This window comes from Lathamus discolor, chromosome Z (assembly GCF_037157495.1).
Source record: "Lathamus discolor isolate bLatDis1 chromosome Z, bLatDis1.hap1, whole genome shotgun sequence".
NCBI classification, from domain to species: Eukaryota; Metazoa; Chordata; class Aves; order Psittaciformes; family Psittacidae; genus Lathamus; species Lathamus discolor.
The window spans coordinates 2656822-2676879 of record NC_088909.1 but is presented as its reverse complement, the minus strand read 5'-3'; the positions used below and the strand labels follow the sequence as shown (position 1 = coordinate 2676879).

The window sequence follows — 20058 nt, the reverse complement described above, 5'->3', positions numbered from 1 at the left end:
GTGTCCCACAGTGTCTCTGCCCCACAGTGTCTGTGTCCCACAGTGTCTCTGCCCCACAGTGTCTCTGTCCCACAGTGTCTCTGCCCCACAGTGTCTGTGCCCCACAGTGTCTGTGCCCCACAGTGTCTGTGTCCCACAGTGTCTCTGCCCCACAGTGTCTGTGCCCCACAGTGTCTCTGCCCCACAGTGTCTGTGTCCCACAGTGTCTCTGCCCCACAGTGTCTGTGCCCCACAGTGTCTGTGCCCCACAGTGTCTGTGTCCCACAGTGTCTCTGCCCCACAGTGTCTGTGCCCCACAGTGTCTCTGCCCCACAGTGTCTGTGCCCCGCAGTGTCTGTGCCCCACAGTGTCTGTGCCCCACAGTGTCTCTGTCCCACAGTGTCTCTGCCCCACAGTGTCTCTGCCCCACAGTGTCTGTGCCCCACAGTGTCTGTGTCCCACAGTGTCTCTGCCCCACAGTGTCTGTGTCCCACAGTGTCTCTGCCCCACAGTGTCTCTGTCCCACAGTGTCTGTGTCCCACAGTGTCTGTGCCCCACAGTGTCTGTGTCCCACAGTGTCTGTGTCCCACAGTGTCTCTGCCCCACAGTGTCTGTGTCCCACAGTGTCTCTGCCCCACAGTGTCTGTGCCCCACAGTGTCTGTGCCCCACAGTGTCTCTGTCCCACAGTGTCTGTGCCCCACAGTGTCTGTGTCCCACAGTGTCTGTGTCCCACAGTGTCTCTGTCCCACAGTGTCTGTGTCCCACAGTGTCTCTGCCCCACAGTGTCTCTGTCCCACAGTGTCTGTGTCCCACAGTGTCTGTGTCCCGCAGTGTCTGTGTCCCACAGTGTCTGTGTCCCACAGTGTCTCTGTCCCGCAGTGCCTGTGTGTCCCGGGATGTCTGCCCGCCCCAGGACGTTCCATGGCTCCAGGCCGCGGACGGGCCCTTCCCTCCTCGCTACGAAATCCACCGGTCGCGGCTCGCGGCCAGCCCCGCCCCTGGTGGGCGGTTTGGGGCCAAATCCCCATAAAACGGGTGAGGGGCGGGGGGGTGGGGGAAACGTTGTTGCGCGGAACGCGGGGGCCGCGGGGCTGCGTTTCCGCCGGAGCGAGTTCGCGGTCGGACCAGTCCCCCCGGTGCGCGGGGCCGGTGCCGCCAGGTGAGGCCCCGGCGGTGCTGCGGGAGGCGGCGGCGGGGCGCGGGGCCGCGGGCGCTGCCTTTGGCCCCGGGGCTCCCTCCCTGCGGGCCCCGGCCGCCCGCGGGGCCTGCGACGGGGACGGGGATATTGGGGGTGTGGGGGGTGTCGCCGCCCGGTGCCTTCATTGGGCTCTAATTACAAGGGAATAAAGGGATCCTCCCGGCCGGGTGCGCAGGAGCGGGGTCGGCCGCTCGCTCCCGCTGCGTGCGGGGCCGCGGCCCCGGCCTGCCGCGGGTTGGGGGTCACGGGAGGGGGGATTCCCTGCTGGAGCTGTGAGGGGGCGGCTGGAGGGCGGCAGCGCTGTCGGGAGGAGGATGCAGTGTCCTCGGGGAGCGATGAGGGGTGGAAGCCTCGAGGCTTCCGTCTCCACCGCCCTTCCCGGCGGCTTTATGGTGCTGGGAGCTCCTCAGCTTCCGTGTCTTTAGCCGTGGGGGCCCTGGGGGATTGAGCCTTCTCCTTGAAGACCCATCTGTGCTGCCACCACCTTCTGCCCAAGGGTCCTCTATGGCAAGCCTCATATTGAGGGATGCTGTGGCAGAGTTTGTGCTGCCGGTTGTCCCTGTGCAACAGGCAGGGTGGTGTAAGCAGCCCCTGGTGCTGCCCTTTTCTGGGTGTCTATAATCTGCACGCACGCAGTCAACAGTAGTTCTCTGAGGTCCATAAATGCGCAGGCCTGGCTGAAGGTGCCGCTGTGTATTGTTCCATTAAATCTGGGCTGGTGCTGTGGGGAAAAGGGGATGATGTGATTTTTGGAAGGCGCGGGTCTGAAGCAGCAGCTAACACCTGCTCTGGAGCCATATGGGGAGCAGAGAGTACGCCAAGTGCACTTAGCCACGCTGGCCTGGAGCACGGCGTGATCCTGGCAAGCGATTGCTTCCAATTAATGCCCCTCTTAATGCCTGGGGCATTAACATCTCGCCAGTGGGCTGGCCTTGGGCAAGGGTTGGAGGAGGTGGTTTGGTTTAGGTTATGTATTGTGTTGGCTCTTCATGTTTTAGTCTCTACAGAGAAATGGAAAGATACCACGTGAGCTTTGTCGTGACCTGCTTTGTTTTTTTCCATTCTGATGGTGTATGTCATGAGTTCACATGGTTGCCACGCTCTGGGTTTAAAACCTCTCTGTCCCCACAGATGTTTCCGCATGAAATAACAAGTTTCTTTTGCAGAAGCAGAAATTGAGGTCAATATGCAAAAGAAAATACATGCAAAGCCAGCGTCTGGCTGGAGAAATGCTCTGAATCATAGAATCAGCCAGGTTGGAAAAGACCTTTAACATCATCAACTCCAACCATTACCCCAGGACAAGGTGGATGGGAGAGCCTGTGGGGCTTGCAGCTACCTCTGTGCAGGAAAAAACAGTTGCTACTGTATGTGGAGCCTGAGCTCAGTTGAGCCATGTTCATCTCTTCCCTGTGTAGCTACCAGTTGTCTATATCCTTTTGGTTCAGCTCCTCCCCATGGTGGGAAGCTGAGCTGGGATGCTGTTGGAGTTGAGCTGCTCCACTAATAGGCACTTATAAAAAGTTCTGTAAAAAGAAATATCAAGTCATTTGTGCCAGTGTCAAGGAAGCATCATGTACACTCTTGCAGTGTGAAGTTGTCATCCTTTGGCTGTCTCTTCTTGTCATAGCATCTCTCTGGGGATACTTTGGTGTTTAATAGCAGCCATTAGATAGGCCATGCAGTAAATCTCTTCCTCTCCTGCCTCAGTCCTGTGCTTTCCTCACTGCTCGCCTGTTGGTGTTGATGGCAGCCTCTGTATGCAGAGGGTGCTTGTTCTTGCTGAGCTTCCAGCCAGAGCTCCATGCTCTGTGCAGAGGGGTTGGGATTTTTCTGAGGCATCTCCTCAGTTCTCTTAATTTATCAGCTCTTCCTCTCGGCTTTGGTATACCAGTGGTCTCCCCTGCAAAGTGTTCTTGTAGTCCCTGAGGCTCCTATCTGCCTGTTACATTCTTATGGGTTTTGTGCTCTGAGTTAGCTTTTTCCCCGATGTTGCTGTGAGATGATCCAGGTGGTGTCCGATATGATGACACGAAACTTTCCCTTTGAAAGGAGAGGGATAACGAAAAGACGGTTAAAGCACAGACTGCTGGTACTTCTCACCAATTATCACAAAAGCTTTTTGTCTAGCTTCTCCCATGAGCAGATGGGTTGATGTCATTGTGCTGTCTAAGCACACAGAATGGGTGACGTTTGTGCCAGCCGATGGTCTTCCTGTGGAGCCTTTACTGGTGCTGGTACTCAGCATTCCACTTTAGAGATTTAAATGCCCCTATGCATCATGTCACTAGTCTCGCTCTGTCCAGGCTGGGGTGATGGTTGTGCTGGGCTCAGACTAAGCTCTGGCTGCCCGAGTGGAGCCTGGTGCCATGGCTGAACTTGTCCTCATGCTCTTCCCAGCTCCAGGCACGGCTGGTACTTTCACAAGTGCTGTACCAAGCCCTGAAGTCAGCGTGTGTGTGGCTGTGCTTTCCTGCTGCTGTTTGCTGGGAAAACCAGCTGCTCTGTGTGGACAGGGCTCCTGCTGCCTGTGCCTGATCGGGAGCTGTTAACCACTTGGTCTGTCACGTAAGAAAGCTTCTGAGCCGAAGCAGTGTTTGTGATGGATGACCTGTCAGGTGGGAGGCTTTCCATGCTTTCCTGTACTTAGACATGCTATAGCTTGAAGGAAAGCTCGTGCAGGAAACAATCCTCCACTGGGCTAAACCTCAGAGGCTTGGATTTTTGCTGCTTAACTCGAACCACAGAGCAAGGCTGCAGTTAACCAGAGTGGTGAAAAATGCAAACTGAGAGCTAGGTAACGTTGTAGTTATTTAATTTCTTTAAATGCTGGTCCCACTGTGTTAGAATAGCACCTCAGGTAGCCCCTACTTAGTGTCCTAGTATTACTGATAGATGAAAACGGTTTTGTAATTGAAGTAAGACTGCTTTTTAGGGACACGGAGGCTTCATAGGGAAGGGACCCTTGTCTCCTGTTCCATCTGGGTAGGGCCTAGTGCACTGGGAATGCAGCAGTCTGAAGCATAAACATTAATAATACAGTGGGTATTATTCAAATGAAGGCTGCCACTTTTCTTTTGTTGGAATAACACCCTGGGTAATTGCTGCACATACTTATCTGTTCCTATAATTGCTTTCTGCAGAATCACTTCAAAACAGGCAGTGCTGGCAGGATGCTGGTCTCCCTGCTCTTCCCCTTTCGCTGCCTCATCCGGGACTTGCCCCGTTGCAGATGGGGGCTGCATGGGCAGAAGAGGTCTGGCTGTCCCCACAGGGGTCTGCAAACTGCACGGGCATCCTGCAGCAGTGACGTTACCCCTGTCTTCACTAGGGCTTTGGCTTTTGGTGATAAAACTGCCATCATTGACCAAAACGGTGAGCACACTTACAGGGACCTTCTCAGCCAGAGTCTGCGCTTGTCCCAGGAGATCTGTAGAGTTCTGGAGTGCTCCAGCGGGGACTTAAAGGAAGAGAGGATCTCTTTTTTGTGTCCCAATGATGCCTCATATGTGGTGGCCCAGTGGGCTTCCTGGATAAGTGGGGGCATAGCAGTGCCCCTTTACAAGAAGCACCCTGCACGGGAACTGGAGTATGTGATTCAGGACTCACAGAGCGCTCTAGTCATTGCAGCAGAGGAGTATGTGGGGAAAATAGCACCTAGTGCTAAGAATCTAGGAGTCCCTGTTCTGCCACTTCTTAAGTCTCATAGTGATGGATCAGCAACACATGGACCAGTGGAGGAGGGTCCCTTGGCAGCCTGCTCCTCATGGAAAGACAGGGGAGCCATGATCATCTACACTAGTGGGACAACAGGAAGACCAAAAGGCGTCCTCAGCACCCATGAGAACGTGCAAGCTGTGGTGAGTGCTGCTTTCCCCCTGCAGAGCTCGTGGTATGTTACAGAGGCCTTGGCCTTCAGAGGTGTTTTGCTGGTTGAAAACCCCAGAGCACAACACATTTTAGCACAGCTGAATTTCTACACAGGCCTGTGGGGCTGTGTCTTGAAAGTCCTCAGCATGTTTTAAGGTGAACGCAGAAAAGTGAGGACCTAAATCTCATCCTTTTGCTATTGCTGTTCTGCCGCTGTAGCCGGGGCAGAGGGGCTCTCTCACTGCTTTCCTGGAAAGCACAAGGAGTGAGACCTGTTTTAAAAAGACTGCTTTCTTTGCAGTTTGCTTTTCTTCACTGTGACTAGGAAAGAATCTTTGCCCCTGTTTGGAATATATTAGCCCAGTACAGTACTGTGTGAAATCTGTGCATTATTCAGCTATATATCCCCAAGGCAAAAAATCCATTAGCTCTCTGAGCCAAAAGGAATTAAAAGTTTGAATGAGCCTGCTGACTACCTCACCAGTTGGTTATCACTGCCTGCAACAGATAGACTCATGCCATCAGGGGAAAAAGGGCAGGGAATACAGCATGCCTTACAGATATCTCCCAAGAGTTTACGTTGTTCTGGGTGCTCAGAAACTGCAGTGTTGGGAGTGGAATGAGAGCTTTGATGGATAGAGCCAGGGCTTGGCTATATTGGGCAAAGAATCTCTTCCCTTACAAATATGCTGATCATTTGGGAGGTGGCCTCAGCAGTCACCATCTTTTGTGCTGTCTTGCAGAAAGCCTAAAACCTGCTCCCTGCATGTGAATGACATGACTAAATTCCACTGTTCAAATGCTTTATTATTTTTAGATGCCTGGAAATAAGCTTTCCAGTTGCTAATGCTGGGCTCTGAAAGCCATTGTTTACCCAGAATCCTGAAGTTTAACACTTTAGATAATCATCCCTTCATAGCAGAGTATTTTAGAATATATATGTAATATTAGTGTATTGATAGACCAGTATTTTGTATACTAACATAAAGCCTACTACAGACAGTGATTTTCTGCTCCTATTGACTATCCCTTATAGGTGCTAAAAGCCCAGTGTTACTGGTGTCCAAATTATGTCAACACAGGTCTGAGAAAATTAGAGGGTTTATTATTATTTCTGCCAACCCTGCAAGTGCAGCAGCAGGCTAGTAATTCTGTAGACCCTGCTTAAAATCACTGTTGACTATTTCTCATCAATGAGGAAGGACTTTGATATACATGAAGACCCGTACTGACAAGATGCAGAAGGTGTTCCTCTTGTATTCTACTGTATGGTGGGAATTTTGCTTGTGCTGGCTCTGAAGGAAAGGTCTTTGTGCCCAGGCATCATTCCAGGGGGTCTGGAATTTCTGCTGCCAGCTGTGCCCAGGGGATTTAGGGCCTGGATACCTCGGGTTTTACAAAGCAGTGAGGGTCTTTCCTCCTGTCCTAACACTGGGTTGTATGTTTTTTTTTCTGCAGACCACAGGGCTGGTTGAGAAATGGGAGTGGAGGAAGGAGGATGTTATTCTGCACGTGCTGCCTTTACATCATGTCCATGGGGTGATCAATAAGCTCCTCTGTCCTCTCTGGGTGGGAGCGACATGCATCATGTTACCCGAATTCAACGCACAGATGGTAAGCCTGGAGGGATGGCGTGTTGTCTTTGAAATTCAGCAGCAAGACCCCATGCATTGTAATTAGAGCAACTTTGTAAATAAGTTCTTAAAGAATTCCAGCTTCTTTAGCCACTGGCTGCATGTGGGCCACAAACTGCCTGTTAAAAAGTGGCTTTAGTTGGACGCAGTCTGGGGTAAATGTGCTCTTCTGGAGGCTGCAACTTGTTTAAGTGTGACATACATAATCATAATGCTACATTGTCCTGTCTCATGATGCTGAGGGTCTCTGACTGAAGGTGGGCCCTTCTACGTACATACCAAGAGTATCTGCACCTAGAATAAGGTTTGTTAATTCTCTAGTACCAGGAAAGGTGGAAATACTGGATTTTTCTCTTTCTTGTTAGAGGTGTGTTGCTTGAAGATGTGCTGCTTGTTGGCATCTTTAGTAGCTTGTGTTTTTCCCTTCCAGTCATTTGTCCTTGGTGTTTTGTATTATGTTACATGACAGAACATAGGCTTTGCAGTTTATTGCAGCCCAGGTGAGAGAAGTGCTTTTACTCATCACTTGCATGGAAACATTGCTCTTTCTTTGCAGAAAGCAAGTGTTAACAGATCTGTTGTTTTAGATTCAGTGGTATGAGGGAGAGCTTGCAAATGGAGAGCTTCTTGCAGCCTGTAGGAAAGGTGGCAGAAGGGAAACCTTACTTGAATGCAATAGAGACACACTTATAATGGTGTTTTTTGGCTGAGCCAGTCCCACAGCTCTGCTTCTCAGCTTGCTGGCTGTGGTGGCAGGGAGCTGACCTAAAGAGAAGAATAAAAGGAACTAGAAATCAGGGCAACCAAAGGTAAAGTAGAACAGTTTCAAGTTACCAGTCCCTGTGGTCCAGTCCTGCTCATCTACATCTTCCAGTGTCATGTGTTGTGTGGGAGACATTGAAGTCTGCAGTGTCACTGTCAAGAGAGTGATTGGTGTTTTGGGCCTTGCTGCCACCTCATAGCGGAAAGGAAATGTGTGCTGTTGGCACAGAACTCCCTGGGAAGGTGAAAAGAGTCTGTCAGGCCTGTGCTTTGTAACTAAACTGCTGCTTTACCTGTTTATATTATCCATGTGCTGAGTGGCCTTGTCACACTGAAAGGACAAAGTGCAAAGGTGTGGGTTACACCCAGAAGACTGACTGTGCTGCTGTTGGGTGAGGGTGAGTTTGGGCTCCTGTGTGAGTCACTGCAGGACTGTTTGATTCTTCATTGCTTATTTCTGTTGCTTAGAGAAGCAACCACAGAAAATGCATGCTTCCTTTCTTGTTTCAAGATGGCCCTGACACCTCAACACCCACTTGCTGGCTGAGCACTGATCCTTCGGAGGGGAGCAGCCCCATAATCCTGGAGGGGCAGCTCTGCAGTTGCATTTCCAGAGTAAATAGATAGGATGCTGCAGTAGAAGATGGCAGGAATGTCCCGTGGCAGCTGTAGCCAGTGCTGTCTCCTTGATGGTCACTGCCAGGTTGTCTTTCCCCATCTTTAGGGTGTCACTGCAAAAGGTCCAGGTGCAGCAAGGGTTGTGTGCCCCACCAAATCTGGAGCTTGGTGATGCTGGTGATAGTGCTGGTAGCCTGGAAGCAAATCGAAGCCCTCTGGAGGGCGCGTTTCTCCACATCCTGTGCCACTGGTGATTGATTGTCCCTTACACCCTTGTGTTTTTCTCTGCTCTCTCCCGGACATCTGCAAATCAATGAGCTGACGTTGAAGGATGGGTTCAGGTGCCGGGGAGCGGGACACCCTGCCTGCCTCCTCTGATCAAAGCTCTGCCCCGGACTTGACAACCAAGGGCAGGCGGGGACAGTGCTGGAGGCATCTGGTTGATCCTGGAGGTTGAACTTGGGCAGGGAGGTCAGCATGGCAAGTGTGCCTGCCGCGGCGAGTGCTGTGCTGAGGGCTCTCAGGTGCACATGGGCTCTGAAGGATGCCATTTGGCTTTCTATTTTTTTTTTTTCTTATTCCCTTTATTTTTCCAAGGGCCTCCCCTGGGAGCTGAAAGTGGTTTGATCGACACTACAAAGAAAGCACATGAGGGTAAATAAGGCTTTCTTGTGGAGTTTAATGCAAGCTGCCTTTCAGTTCCAGTCTATTTTCACCAGCTGTTTACAAAATGCCCTTTGCTACTGAAATCAGCTTTCAGAAAAGCAGTGGAGTTTCAGTGGAGGATTTTTGCAGAAGGAGCCCGAGTCTTGCTGCGTGCTGCTTTTCTTTTCCCTTCGCTGCACCTTGAGAAAGCAGCCAATTATAGTGTGATATAAAGAAACTCGAATGGCAGCTAAAACACTTGACAGGCTGATCAAAACAAGGCTAGGAACTTACTCTCAACCTGCTGCAGACATATTTAGCCTTGAGTGATACTGGCAAAGGTTCAAGAGAAACCGCAGCAGCATGCCCAATGTGTGTTTGGTTTCTAATCACTAACACTTCATTATACAAAATAAATACTTTATTATTACAGTGTTTATTAAATTACATAATTTGTGGCGTGCCTTATAGTCATGGATGCAGATGCTGGTCTGGTTTCAGTGGTAATAATGTTCATTCTTTCCTTAGTTAAAGACATTTCGAGCCCCGGACCAAGGTTTGCTTGTTGCTCCCTGCAGTGCAGTGTTAGGAGGTGGCATCTTTCGGGCCCTTCCATCTGCTTTTGGTAGCTGTCCAAGGAAAGGTTAAAAATCAAGACTGTGGAGTAACCCCGGTGTCCTGACCAACATCCACTTTCTTACTGAAACAGCATCTGATGTCCGCAGCTGCATGCAAGCTACTGCTGAGGCCACAAGGGCTCATTAAAGTGTATTGGGATGCCTCAAGCATAAAAGTTGCTGCATAAAATCAGGCTCTTTTTATTAAATGAGGACATCCATTACTTTGCACTAGCTACTGTACATGTTATAATTCACTTTATAGCACCATCTGTTAAGACTGTCTTGCTTAAGCTTTTCGTAGCATCATTTTATTGTAAGTTATTAAAAAATATGGCTGCATCTATTAATCATTTATTAATAAAGGGTTTATAAATGGGCCCTTAATTTCCAGCGTTACAGTCTACTCGCATGTGACATGTTAATTCCTCTGGTGTGTGTACTCCTCAGGGTGCAGTGTGTCTTCCCAGGGAGCCTTTCCTGGGCTGCTGCCTGCAGTCCTGCCTGGAGACAATGGGAGCAGCACCCAGCATTCCTGCCTGTCCTTCTGGTGCTTTGGAATGCTTGGGAATGCCAGTGCTGATTGGGGTGGGGGGGGAGACATTTCAGCACTGTTGTGGGCATGTGGACTTGGAACAGGCATGAGAACAGCAGTGAGCCTGAAAGTGTGTTCCTCCCGGCAGCTGTGTGGGGCAAGGGTGGCTCTGATGTTGGTTTTGGGTGTTTTTTCTTCAAGAGTGAGAAGTGAGAGGGCAGAAACTTCCTTCAGAGCCAGAGCAGGCTCTGCAGCATAAGTATCCTTAATCCTCCAATCATTTCTTCCAAGCTGAGTTTTTACTTCTCCAGCTGCACTGTCTCTGTTTGCAGGCAGCCAGCATTTCGCAGCTGCTTCTGAACCTGTTTAAAATGCCTGCTTTTTTGCTTATGCAGGAACAGAAAATTTAAAGACGCTGCATTTGTACATTTTTTGTGCATATTGGTGGCCAGAGGAGAAGATATTAATGCCTCTGCTTAACGAAGGAGTGCAAGGTGAGCCTTCTCCTCCTGGCCTTTTGAAGGCCCCTGTGAGCATTGGGATTCGCACTGGGCATGCACTACAGCATCTGTTCCCTAGTGACTCCCTCTTTCCATCTCCCTTCCCTTCATCAGTTCAGTGATGACCGCTAAGGCTGAGCACACCCTGCAGTGTGACTGTTAGTCAATGGGAATGTCAGTGAGGTTGGAGAGATAGACCCAGGGGAAGCCAGGCATCTTCTGTGCCCATGCTCTTGCTCTGATGATCACACATTGATGGTCCCATTCCAGATGGACACCTTGTGGACAGGAGCCTTTCAGAGTGAGTCATGAGGTCGGTGTCTGCTTTGCAGGATCCTCTGCTGAAGGCTTTTGGCTGAAGTGGATCCACTCTGAGTTTGAACAGTGGGAACAGCTTCTCTTTGCCTTGGAGCACCTCTGATCTTGCCTCAAGATGTTCTAATAGCAAAAGGCTGCTTGTCAGCATTTCATATTGATAAACATGAGATCAGATCCCAGGAGGTCTTTTAGTCTTAAGTGTGGAGTAGGAAATTGAAGTGTTCAGAAACATGAAGGAAAAAAACTTGCTCTGATAAGTGTTGGGGGAAGCATATAGAAATCTCAGCTCTGTGTGACCTAGTTGTGGAGTGTTCTGCCTGCTTGGCTCTGCTGGGCAGGTTTTGAGCTGTGGTGAGCTGCCTGCAGAATGACAACACAGTCTGTGCCCTGCAACGGCTTCCATGATAAATATGCCAAGATGCAGATTTACTGCCCTGAAGTTCCGAAAGGAGCTGTTGTTTTGGTGCCAGCGTTACTGCATGTCTGACTTAAGGTGCCTCCGAGGATCAAGCCCTCTAAAAATCATACCCGGTTTTATAATGTCACACACAAAGCCATCAAAATTGTTAAGCTTATTTGGATCCTGCTTCTAAGGAGATGGGAATGATGGGTGCCCAAAGCTAGCATGTGATTTGGGACTATCTGTGAGTTTGCTGTCACCTGTGACAGCTTTTCCCCATGGTGGGAGGGTGCCCCAGACCTGATGCTTCCCAAGGATATGTATGAGGTGCTGCTCCAGGGTTGCTGCTGTGTCGTATGCTGCTGTGTCGTATACCCCTGACTTTCTTGTGAACACCAGCAGCTTATGCTACATCTGGGAGCAAACTGTTTGTCCTTGCTGCTGCTGTTGTCTGTGTGAACCAGGCTGGGTGCTGATGCTTTATACCTTTGCTGGGCTGTGCAGGGAGATCTATGGCTCAGCAGTCACTGTTGCCTCCGGGAAGGAGAAGCATGCACCGCAGTGAGCCTGTCCTCTGTATCTGTCACTTATGCAAACATCATTCTGGGCAGCTCTTTTGGTTTATTTTTAAAAGAAAAGCAAATCCAAGCAGAGGAGTCTGATCTCCAATAACCAAGCACTGCTAAGATGCTGCTGGTAGCATGCTGGGGATTGTGTCTCCCATCCAGTTTCAGCTGGAGAAAGGCAATTGTCTTTTCATCCGTTAATGGGAGGCTTCAGGGGAGTAATTTTATTTCAGACTCAAAGAGGAGTCGGTGGAGGGAGGAGTAGGTCACTGGTGAATGGATTATGTTTGATCACTTCTTGCAGACCTGGCTTTGAAAAGTTAGAGATTTTCCTTCCCGTCTCCCCAGATCTGCCGTCTGTCCTCAGCATCTGTTATGGAGTAATGTCTTTTGATGTGTGTGGGGAAATATAAAAAATGGAACCAGAGCTTGTCATATTTACTTATATTACCAGGTCCCAGGGAAAGCACTTGCTCCTTTCAGTATGCCTACAGCCTAGGAAGGGTTTAAAAGCTTCAGCCTGGAATGCAGAGGGGCCATCAAACTGCACTGATGAATAAATGATAAAAATCAGAGTCATGCAGAGCACAAACAGTTTGGGGTTATAACAGACATGAGACAAAGCCACCAAGGGCCCAGTTTCCCTTTGAAGAGAAGAATGATTCTCTGTGTATTGCTCACCAAACATCCGTGGCTCAGTTCTTAGGAGAGAGCAGAGCTCTCCCCTTGATGCTCTCCCATCTCATGTCATGCCCATCTGCCTTTGTTGGGGATAAACTGGCATCTCTTTGGTGCTCCTGCAGAGTTACAGGAGCTTTTCTGACCTCAGTGTTAGGCACAGGGTCTCACCAAGCAAGGAGCTGGTTTGATTGCTGCTCTGTTACTACTGCCTGTTGCTCTCACAGACACACAAAAAATTGCAGGCAGCACTTTTCCTCACTTGTGGTGCCACCCACATGGCAGCGATCAATGTAAAACACAAACCCATCTCCCGATCAAAAGGGAAGTAAAGGGATGATTTAACCTTGCATTAGGGGTATTGTTAGTTTTGAAAAGGTTTTAAAAAATTCAATAACAACTGAAAATGATACAATAATTTTATAGAAGAGAGGAGCTGTTGTAGCTGTCAATAGAGGTAGCAGCACGGGCTGCCTGTTATCGGCTTGTGGTCTGATGGGAAAATCTATGCTGGACTTTCACTTCCTTTTCAGCTTTTGTCTGCATCTCTTCTGGCTGCTTCTGGGAGTCCTGTATCAGGCAAAGTCTTGCATGTTTTAGTGTACAAATGGTTGTTGCCATCTTCTCTTGTTTCTTTGCATTAGAAGATGCCCGGGTGTTGATAGATTTGGTGTTTTCTGCCTAATTCATAACATTGTGCTTTTTCTCCTCTGCGCTCACATGTCTTGCTTCAGACCACCTCAGCAGATCTGGAGGCTGGTTGGGAAGGTTGCTATATGGAGTGACCATCTTTTGGAGCAGCTGCCATGTTCCTGCGTCCTTGTTCACCATCATGCTATTTGTGCGCTGGAAGGAATACGTGGGAAAAATCCTAAGCTGTGTCTCACTGGGCTTGTTTTGTACCCACTGGTGTAATTTTCTCCTTTTCTTTTTCATTTACTGATGGCAAAAACCCACTGGCCAGTCCTTGGAATTGCCCAGATACGCTTTTGTGCAGTGGGAGGGGAAGAAAATCAGGAATGTTGGGATGATGGGAAGGCTCTTGGGAACAGAAAGTCTCCCACTTCTTTTGCTGGCTCAGGCAGCCCTGTCCTGTAAGCCTGTCCTGGCCTTTTGCTGCTGTTACGGCTGGTAGGAAGCTGTTCCTATTCTTGCTTTCTTGCGATTAGAAACTTTTTGTTCCTAACCCTTAAACGGCATCTTGGTCCATCTCCTGAACATTCCATTGGAATACTGGAGCTTCCCTTGTGTCCGGTGAGTGCTTGGTGCAAAGTCCAGCAGCCCTGGCATGCAGTGCTGTGTTTGCTTCCAGAATCCATAGCTTTTTAAAAGCACTTGGAGCACTGAGATATGAGGTGAGCAAAATAAAATGAAATGATGGGCTGCCAATACCACATGTAATTGATGTGGTGACGGTGACACATGGGATAACAGAAGGGGGAGATTGATTGTGCTGTTCTAAGCATGACAGTGTCAGAGGATGCTGTGTGCTATAAGGGCAAAGCTGACCTCTTGCTATGAGCCTGTCCAAGCCCCAGGATTGATTGATTAGTCCCAGGTAACGAGACTTTCCCAGATCCTTCTCTTAAACCGTGAAGTTATAGTTATAAAACAGAAATAGCTGTCACAGCTGGCCAGGCAGTTACAAGCCCTCCGGACAGCTCAGGGGCTGCAGAGAGCCTGGGGCTGCCAGCTTTGTACCACAGCTCGGTGCTTAACACTGTTAAAACACATGGGTAAGATCCAGATTTGGCTGAGCAGGAGTGGAGCAGGTGGAGATGTTTGGCTGTCAGCACATCGCCCCGGCAGCTGGTGGCACAAATCCAAAGGCAGCTGCTTATCTTCAGGAAGGGGCTGTTGCTGGGGCGAGTTGGGCTGACACAGAAAAAGCTGCTCCTGTGTTTGGAGTGGTGGTAGTGAGGGTTTTATCTAGAGCAGGAGTTGAGCAGGCGTGTGAGGACAGGGGGCTCTGGGGTGTGAGAGAGATCTGTGTTTTGGAGTGATTGGTTTGGCATTTTTCAGATCCAAATCCATGTGAAAATAACTGCTGCATGGACAGACTGGAAGTCTGCCTGTGCTCCCGACAGCTGCTCTGGACTTGTGAAGGCCAAAACAAAAAGCACGCAGCCGGGGTCAAACAGCCCTGAGCATCTGTCTCCTTTCAATTGTTCCAGCACAGTCCTGCTCCCTGCTTGCTGTCATGCATCTCTCCATGCCCAAGGCAATGGCTCTCAGGAGCACCAGGCTGAGGAGAGTAGATCCATGTGTACCTTTCCTGGCACTGGAAAAGGTCCTTGTCGGTTCTGCTGCCTCAAATTGGAGAGATACTGGGGGACTGAAGAGAAAAGGATCTTTGCGGAACTGTGTCTGAAGAGCGATGGTCCCTACATGATTACCTAGGGGATCCCCTAGGAATAGCTTCGCCTGAGCCTTAATCATGGATCACACATGATTTAGTGGTGGAGGTGGCAGTGTGGGGTTAATGGGTAGACTTGATGATCTTAAAGATCTTTTCCAGCCTTAAAGTTTCTATGATTCTATAAAGAGGCTGAGAAAAGTATGGTAGGGTTAGATCCTTCTTCAATGCAGTTATGCCTATTCCAGCTTGTTTTATCATGCATGTAGGTGAGGTTTCTGCAAGGGAGTGTGATATTCCCTCTCTAGACATCTCACCCATTGGTCCAGGCAAGTCATGTTCCTCCTCTGCTTTCCCTGATGCTAAGGGGATCTTGTAGCACTCATGTCCTAGCTCCCAGCGTCTCCGGGTGGTTTCCACCTTGTGTATTTGTCTCATCCCATTGAGGACCATCTCCGGGCTGGGCGGTAGCATCAACTGCCTTCTGTTTGGTGGGCTGGTGCCTTTGTTGGATGTGTCCTGCTCTATTAAGAATAACAACATGGTGGTGGTGGTGTTTTTTAGGAGTTGATTGTTCTGAAGCAGTGAAGTGAGAGACGCAGGAGGAGGCAGCACTGGTGCAACCAAGTAGAAAGTAATGAAATGGAGCCTGAGTGAGGAGGACGGAGGGAAAGGGGGCAGAGTGACAGCATGAAGGAGAATCACTTGTTCACCTTCAATCAATTCCTGCCTTTTCTCGTGGTCACACGTGCCTGTGTGCAGCTGAGCGTGCACGGGCAGGGAGGGGAGAGGCGGCACGTTGTCAGGAGCTGTTAGGAAATACATTCGTCAACAACGGGGCATGGACCAGAGTGAAAGGAAGGAGGTGGCTGTCACTGTAGCCTTTTATTTATTGATGGTTTTGTTTTGTTCCTGTCTTGGGAAGAGCTCACCTAGGGGGCAGAGCGGGGAGGTGTGGAAGGAATAGGCCCAATTGCAATATTTATGGCTCTCACCCATTGCTAACTGCTCCCAGGTGGGGATGCTTGGCCAGGGCAGCAGCCAGGGTCACTTTGTCTTCACCCTTCCACCAGCAGAGCCGGCTCCTGGAATTTGCCTCCGTTTGTAGTTCCTAGAGGTTAGCAGGAGTTACAGCTGGAAAACATCTGTCCCACAGGGACCGTTCCTCTTGTGGAGAGTGTGGTTGGTGTGGTGGCTCTCCTGGATAACTGCTGTCTCCTGCTGTAGCTGCTTTACCTGCAGTTTCTGACGGATGATCTGAGCTTGCTGAGGGCATGTCTCTCTGCACCAACTCACCAGAAGATGACCATTTCCATTGCAGTGGAGTCTCACTCCCAGTTCCAGTGCCTGATCTCTCTCTTCCCAGCCCTGCCTTTTGTCTTAAAAGCATTTCTCCCTTAAAGGTTTGAGTCTGTGGGATCCTAACTGTCTTGTGTTCTTCAGATGTGGCTTAGTGTCTTTGCAAAGAATAGCTGCATGCTTGGTTAAGCTGGTGGCTTTGTGTAGCCTTTTGAAGAGCTATGCGTATTAAGGGAATTAACTGATTCTGCCACAAGTTTAAGTCTTTGTGGGCAAATTCTTGGTTGTACAACAAAATGCCATTTCCATCATCTAGTGCTCATTGTGTGTGAAAGCAGATGGGTGATCTGCTGGTGGGATGAGAGAGTTGAATATTGTGCTTTGGGCAATAAGGGCATGATGAGGGTTAGGAGCCATTGTTCTGGCCATGGATCAGGTGCACACAATGGGCTTCTGTTGTTTGTGCTTTCTAGAAGTCTCAGACAGCAGAGGTTTGACTGTTTGTGACCTGCCTATGGTGGCTTTGTTTTGGACAAGCCTGTTGTGTTCCTGTACCTCAGCATCCCCTTGAACCGTACGAAGGAGCAGTGGTGGAGCTCACTGCCCTGTGAAGCATTTGCAGAGTCCTCACTTATGAACCTCTTCAGAGGTGCTGAGGAGTCACTGACAGCGCTGACGGTCACTTCCCTCTAATCTTTACGTTGAGGTGTATTTTTATATATGTATGTTCCCTTCCTTTCTAGGTTTGGAAGAAGCTTCTAAGCTCCCAAGCTCCCCGAATCAGTGTCTTCATGGCAGTGCCCTCTATCTATGTCAAGCTAATAGAGTACTATGACAATCATTTCTCTCAGCCTCAAGTCCAGGATTTTGTGCTTGCCTTTTGCCAGGAGAACATCAGGTAGGTGAGCAATGGCCCTGTGGGCAGGGGCTCCTGGTGGCTGGCTGTCTCCATAGTGGATCTGACGAGTTTGCTTTTCAGCATCACCTCTCTGCAGTGCTGGCTGTTGTGCTTTAGTGTCTCTTTGACAAGGACAAGGGTGACATTATTTAATTATAAGCCACTCTTGCATGGTAAAGCCAGAAGGGGTCTGCGTGCTCATTATATGTGTCACCCTACATAACACAAGACTGAGGACTTTGTGCTGCAACCCAAGCTTGTACTGCAGTAGATCTTTTAGGAGGCTGTCCTATCTTAACGTAAAACCCATATCAGGCAGAGAATCTTCTGTATGTGAGGAACATCTTCGCTACTGGTTAAAAGGTTTTGAGGGCTTCTGTCTTTAAGATTTTATGCAGGCTCAGACTATATGTAACCCTGTGTTAGACTGCAACTCCCCGGAGCACAGGTAATCCTGAACACTTTCTTACATGGGGTTTCCTTGCTCAGGTTGATGGTGTCAGGCTCAGCAGCCCTGCCTGTGCCTGTCCTGGAGAAGTGGAAGAGCATCACTGGGCACACATTGCTGGAGAGGTATGGGATGACTGAGATTGGGATGGCGCTTTCTAACCCTTTGCATGGAGTCCGTGTCCCAGGTAGGAGTCTCTAGAGAGCGCACATTGTTTGGAGGCATTTGGCTGTGAAGTGTTCTTGTCTTTTTTCATCACAGAGAATAAACACCTAATCACCATTTGCCATGTTTGAGGAGCAGGCTGCTGTAGGAATGATGATGGTGGGGGAATTGGCCTTGGGAAGCCAGGTAGGGGATAGGGATGCATGGGTAGTGGCTGATGGGTTTCCCTGGGATCGCTGGTCATGGTGGATTGGCAAAGCTGTGTGTGCAGACCTTGCAGTGGTGCATGCTGACCTGAGCAGCCAGCCTGATTCTATCCAGGAGGCAGAGGCCATATTGATGCTTTATTATTCCCAAAGTCTTAGCAAGCTCAAGTACTGTGATGGGACTGCATCATCGGCTCCTGCTCTTTGGGGTTGTATTTATGTGCGGTGTTGACACAGGGTTCTCCACAAAGCAGTTCTTGTCCAACTGATCAGTACTGAATACTTAAAATAGGATGTCTGCTCACTCTTATTTTAGTGCATGTTTCTTGGCTCTTCAGGAATTAGAACTTGTCACACCTCGTTGTACACTGTGGTTCTGTTCTCTCCTTGTCTTCCCTCACTTCTCTTAGCTACACTTCATGCCTCCTCTCAATATCTGTACTTTATGTAACCTACCCAGAAATTGATCTGAAACATTCAAAATATGAAATGCCCCCACCCTCCCTTTGGTTAAAAACGTGGCCATCTGTCTACCAAGCAACCCAGCCCACCACTATGCCACCTTCTCCCCACACACTGTCTGCATATGCATGGCACCATATGCATCATCTTGGTTTCCAGTGTCTTGGGGGATCAGTGCTACCCAGGGGGCTGTCCAGGTCATCGTGGCTTCCCACAGTGCCCCATGGGATGAAGAGGCTGTACCTCTGCAGAGATTGCACAGGATGAGAAGTTATAGCTGCCCCACACTGGCTCCTCAGCTTAAGACAGGTCAGGTCTAGTGTGAAATACAATCTCTAGTTTACTTTTGCAGAGTAACTGTCATTCCCCTATCCCAGCTCAGCCAGTCTTCCCTTCCTTCAGAAGCCCCAGTCCTGCAGGCAGGAGAGAGAAGCAGGCAGGGAAACAAAATTCCCACCTGCGTGAGCTTGAGCTCTCCGTAAGCCACATGCACTGGCTGATGGTGCAGAGATCATTCGAATGTCTGTATGCCATGGCTATATTTGCTTTTCATTCGTCTTCAGGAGGAGAAATGAGTGGAGGCTCTAGAAATTTCCCAGGAGACGAGAAAAGAAGTAAGACTGAAAGTAACATAGTCAAGACAGATGCTGACACTCAGAAAGGCAGCTTCTATTTCAGAGCTTGGTGGCAGAGGTGAGCAGAGCTGGGGCAGAATCCCTGAGGGCACCAGGGTCTGCAGAGAAGGTGGGAGCAAATCCTCTCATGCAGCTACAAGCAGAGGGCCTGTGGGTAATGGCTGTCTGACTGTCATTCCAGCCACTATCTAGGCCTGCTGCAGCCCTAAGGTGGGGAGAGGAGCATCTCACAAAGGTGTGAATCAGTGAGAGACCTTCCAGAAAGGAGTCTATAATTGAATAGGCTTGATTAATTTATTTCAGGAAGTGTCAGCTGGGAAGCAGATGGGTGAAGCTGAGGCATAATTTACTGGAGCTGTGAAAAAGCTTTTGATATACTACCCCATTAGAGGCTGGGATGTAAGGACACCAGGTAGCACAGAGCGTCCAGTGAAAGAGAGTCAACTGAGAGACAAATGCAATGATGGTCTGGGAACAGAGAATGGGTAGGAGGAGGAGTTAAGTGTCTGCAGAAAAGACTTAAAATAGCACTGATAGGTGCTAGGCAGAGGTGACCTCAGACCTGCAGCCTGGCCAAAGCAATTACTATCTGTATTTTGAAAAAGGAGCTCCACAGGCATGGCATTTTACCCTGTAGGTAACTCCAGGGATCCTCACACTTGCCAGGGGATTTCTCCTGCAATGGAAGCAGCACACATCCGTCTCTACTGCTTCATGAGCCTCTGAGGAGAGATCCTGAGTCTTTCCTTGCCTTCTTCCACCCACTTGGTGGGGCTGGGGAAGGGTTGAGTCCTTGGAGCCTGCCCATGTCACCACTGGTGTCTGGCAGTGTGGCATCATTCTCCACCCACAGCACAGGTCTGAAGGGTTGTGGGCTTTAATTTCCAGAAGAAGAAAAGATGAAAGATTTGAAAGATAAATGTTTGCTTGTATATGGTTAAAACCCTGTTTAAAATGCCTCTGTTTTCACCAGCTCTCATTCTAATCCCCCTGGTGCTGTTACTGTGAAGGGAGATGAATAATTCATGGATGGAGAATGCCTCACTGGGCCTAATCACCACTTTAATTGGAGGTTTAGATCAGAGGCAGCTAATAGCTCCTACAGCGGGGACTCCGTGTATTGTTGACAGTGAGATCGTTGAGTGCCTTATCGTTGGCCTGTTTCAATTCTCCCAGGACACCACTGCACATAACAGCATCGAGGTAACCAGATACCGAAGGACACAGACTGCAGGGCCAATTAAATTTATCTAGGAAGAGCTGACAAC

At 49.4% G+C, this 20058-nt stretch overlaps 1 protein-coding gene across 1 annotated transcript in view; it reads left to right on the top strand.

The window, feature by feature from the left end:
- The first annotated feature begins 1055 nt into the window (after positions 1–1055).
- ACSF3 (acyl-CoA synthetase family member 3) overlaps positions 1056–20058 on the top strand; it is a 63478-nt gene continuing 44475 nt past the window's right edge. The window contains exons 1-5 of the mRNA XM_065662222.1: positions 1056–1139; positions 4322–5038; positions 6507–6662; positions 16720–16874; positions 17364–17509. Coding sequence (XP_065518294.1) covers positions 4352–5038; positions 6507–6662; positions 16720–16874; positions 17364–17509 — 1144 coding nt within the window. The 5' untranslated portion in view covers positions 1056–1139; positions 4322–4351. The remainder of the gene's footprint in view (positions 1140–4321; positions 5039–6506; positions 6663–16719; positions 16875–17363; positions 17510–20058) is intronic.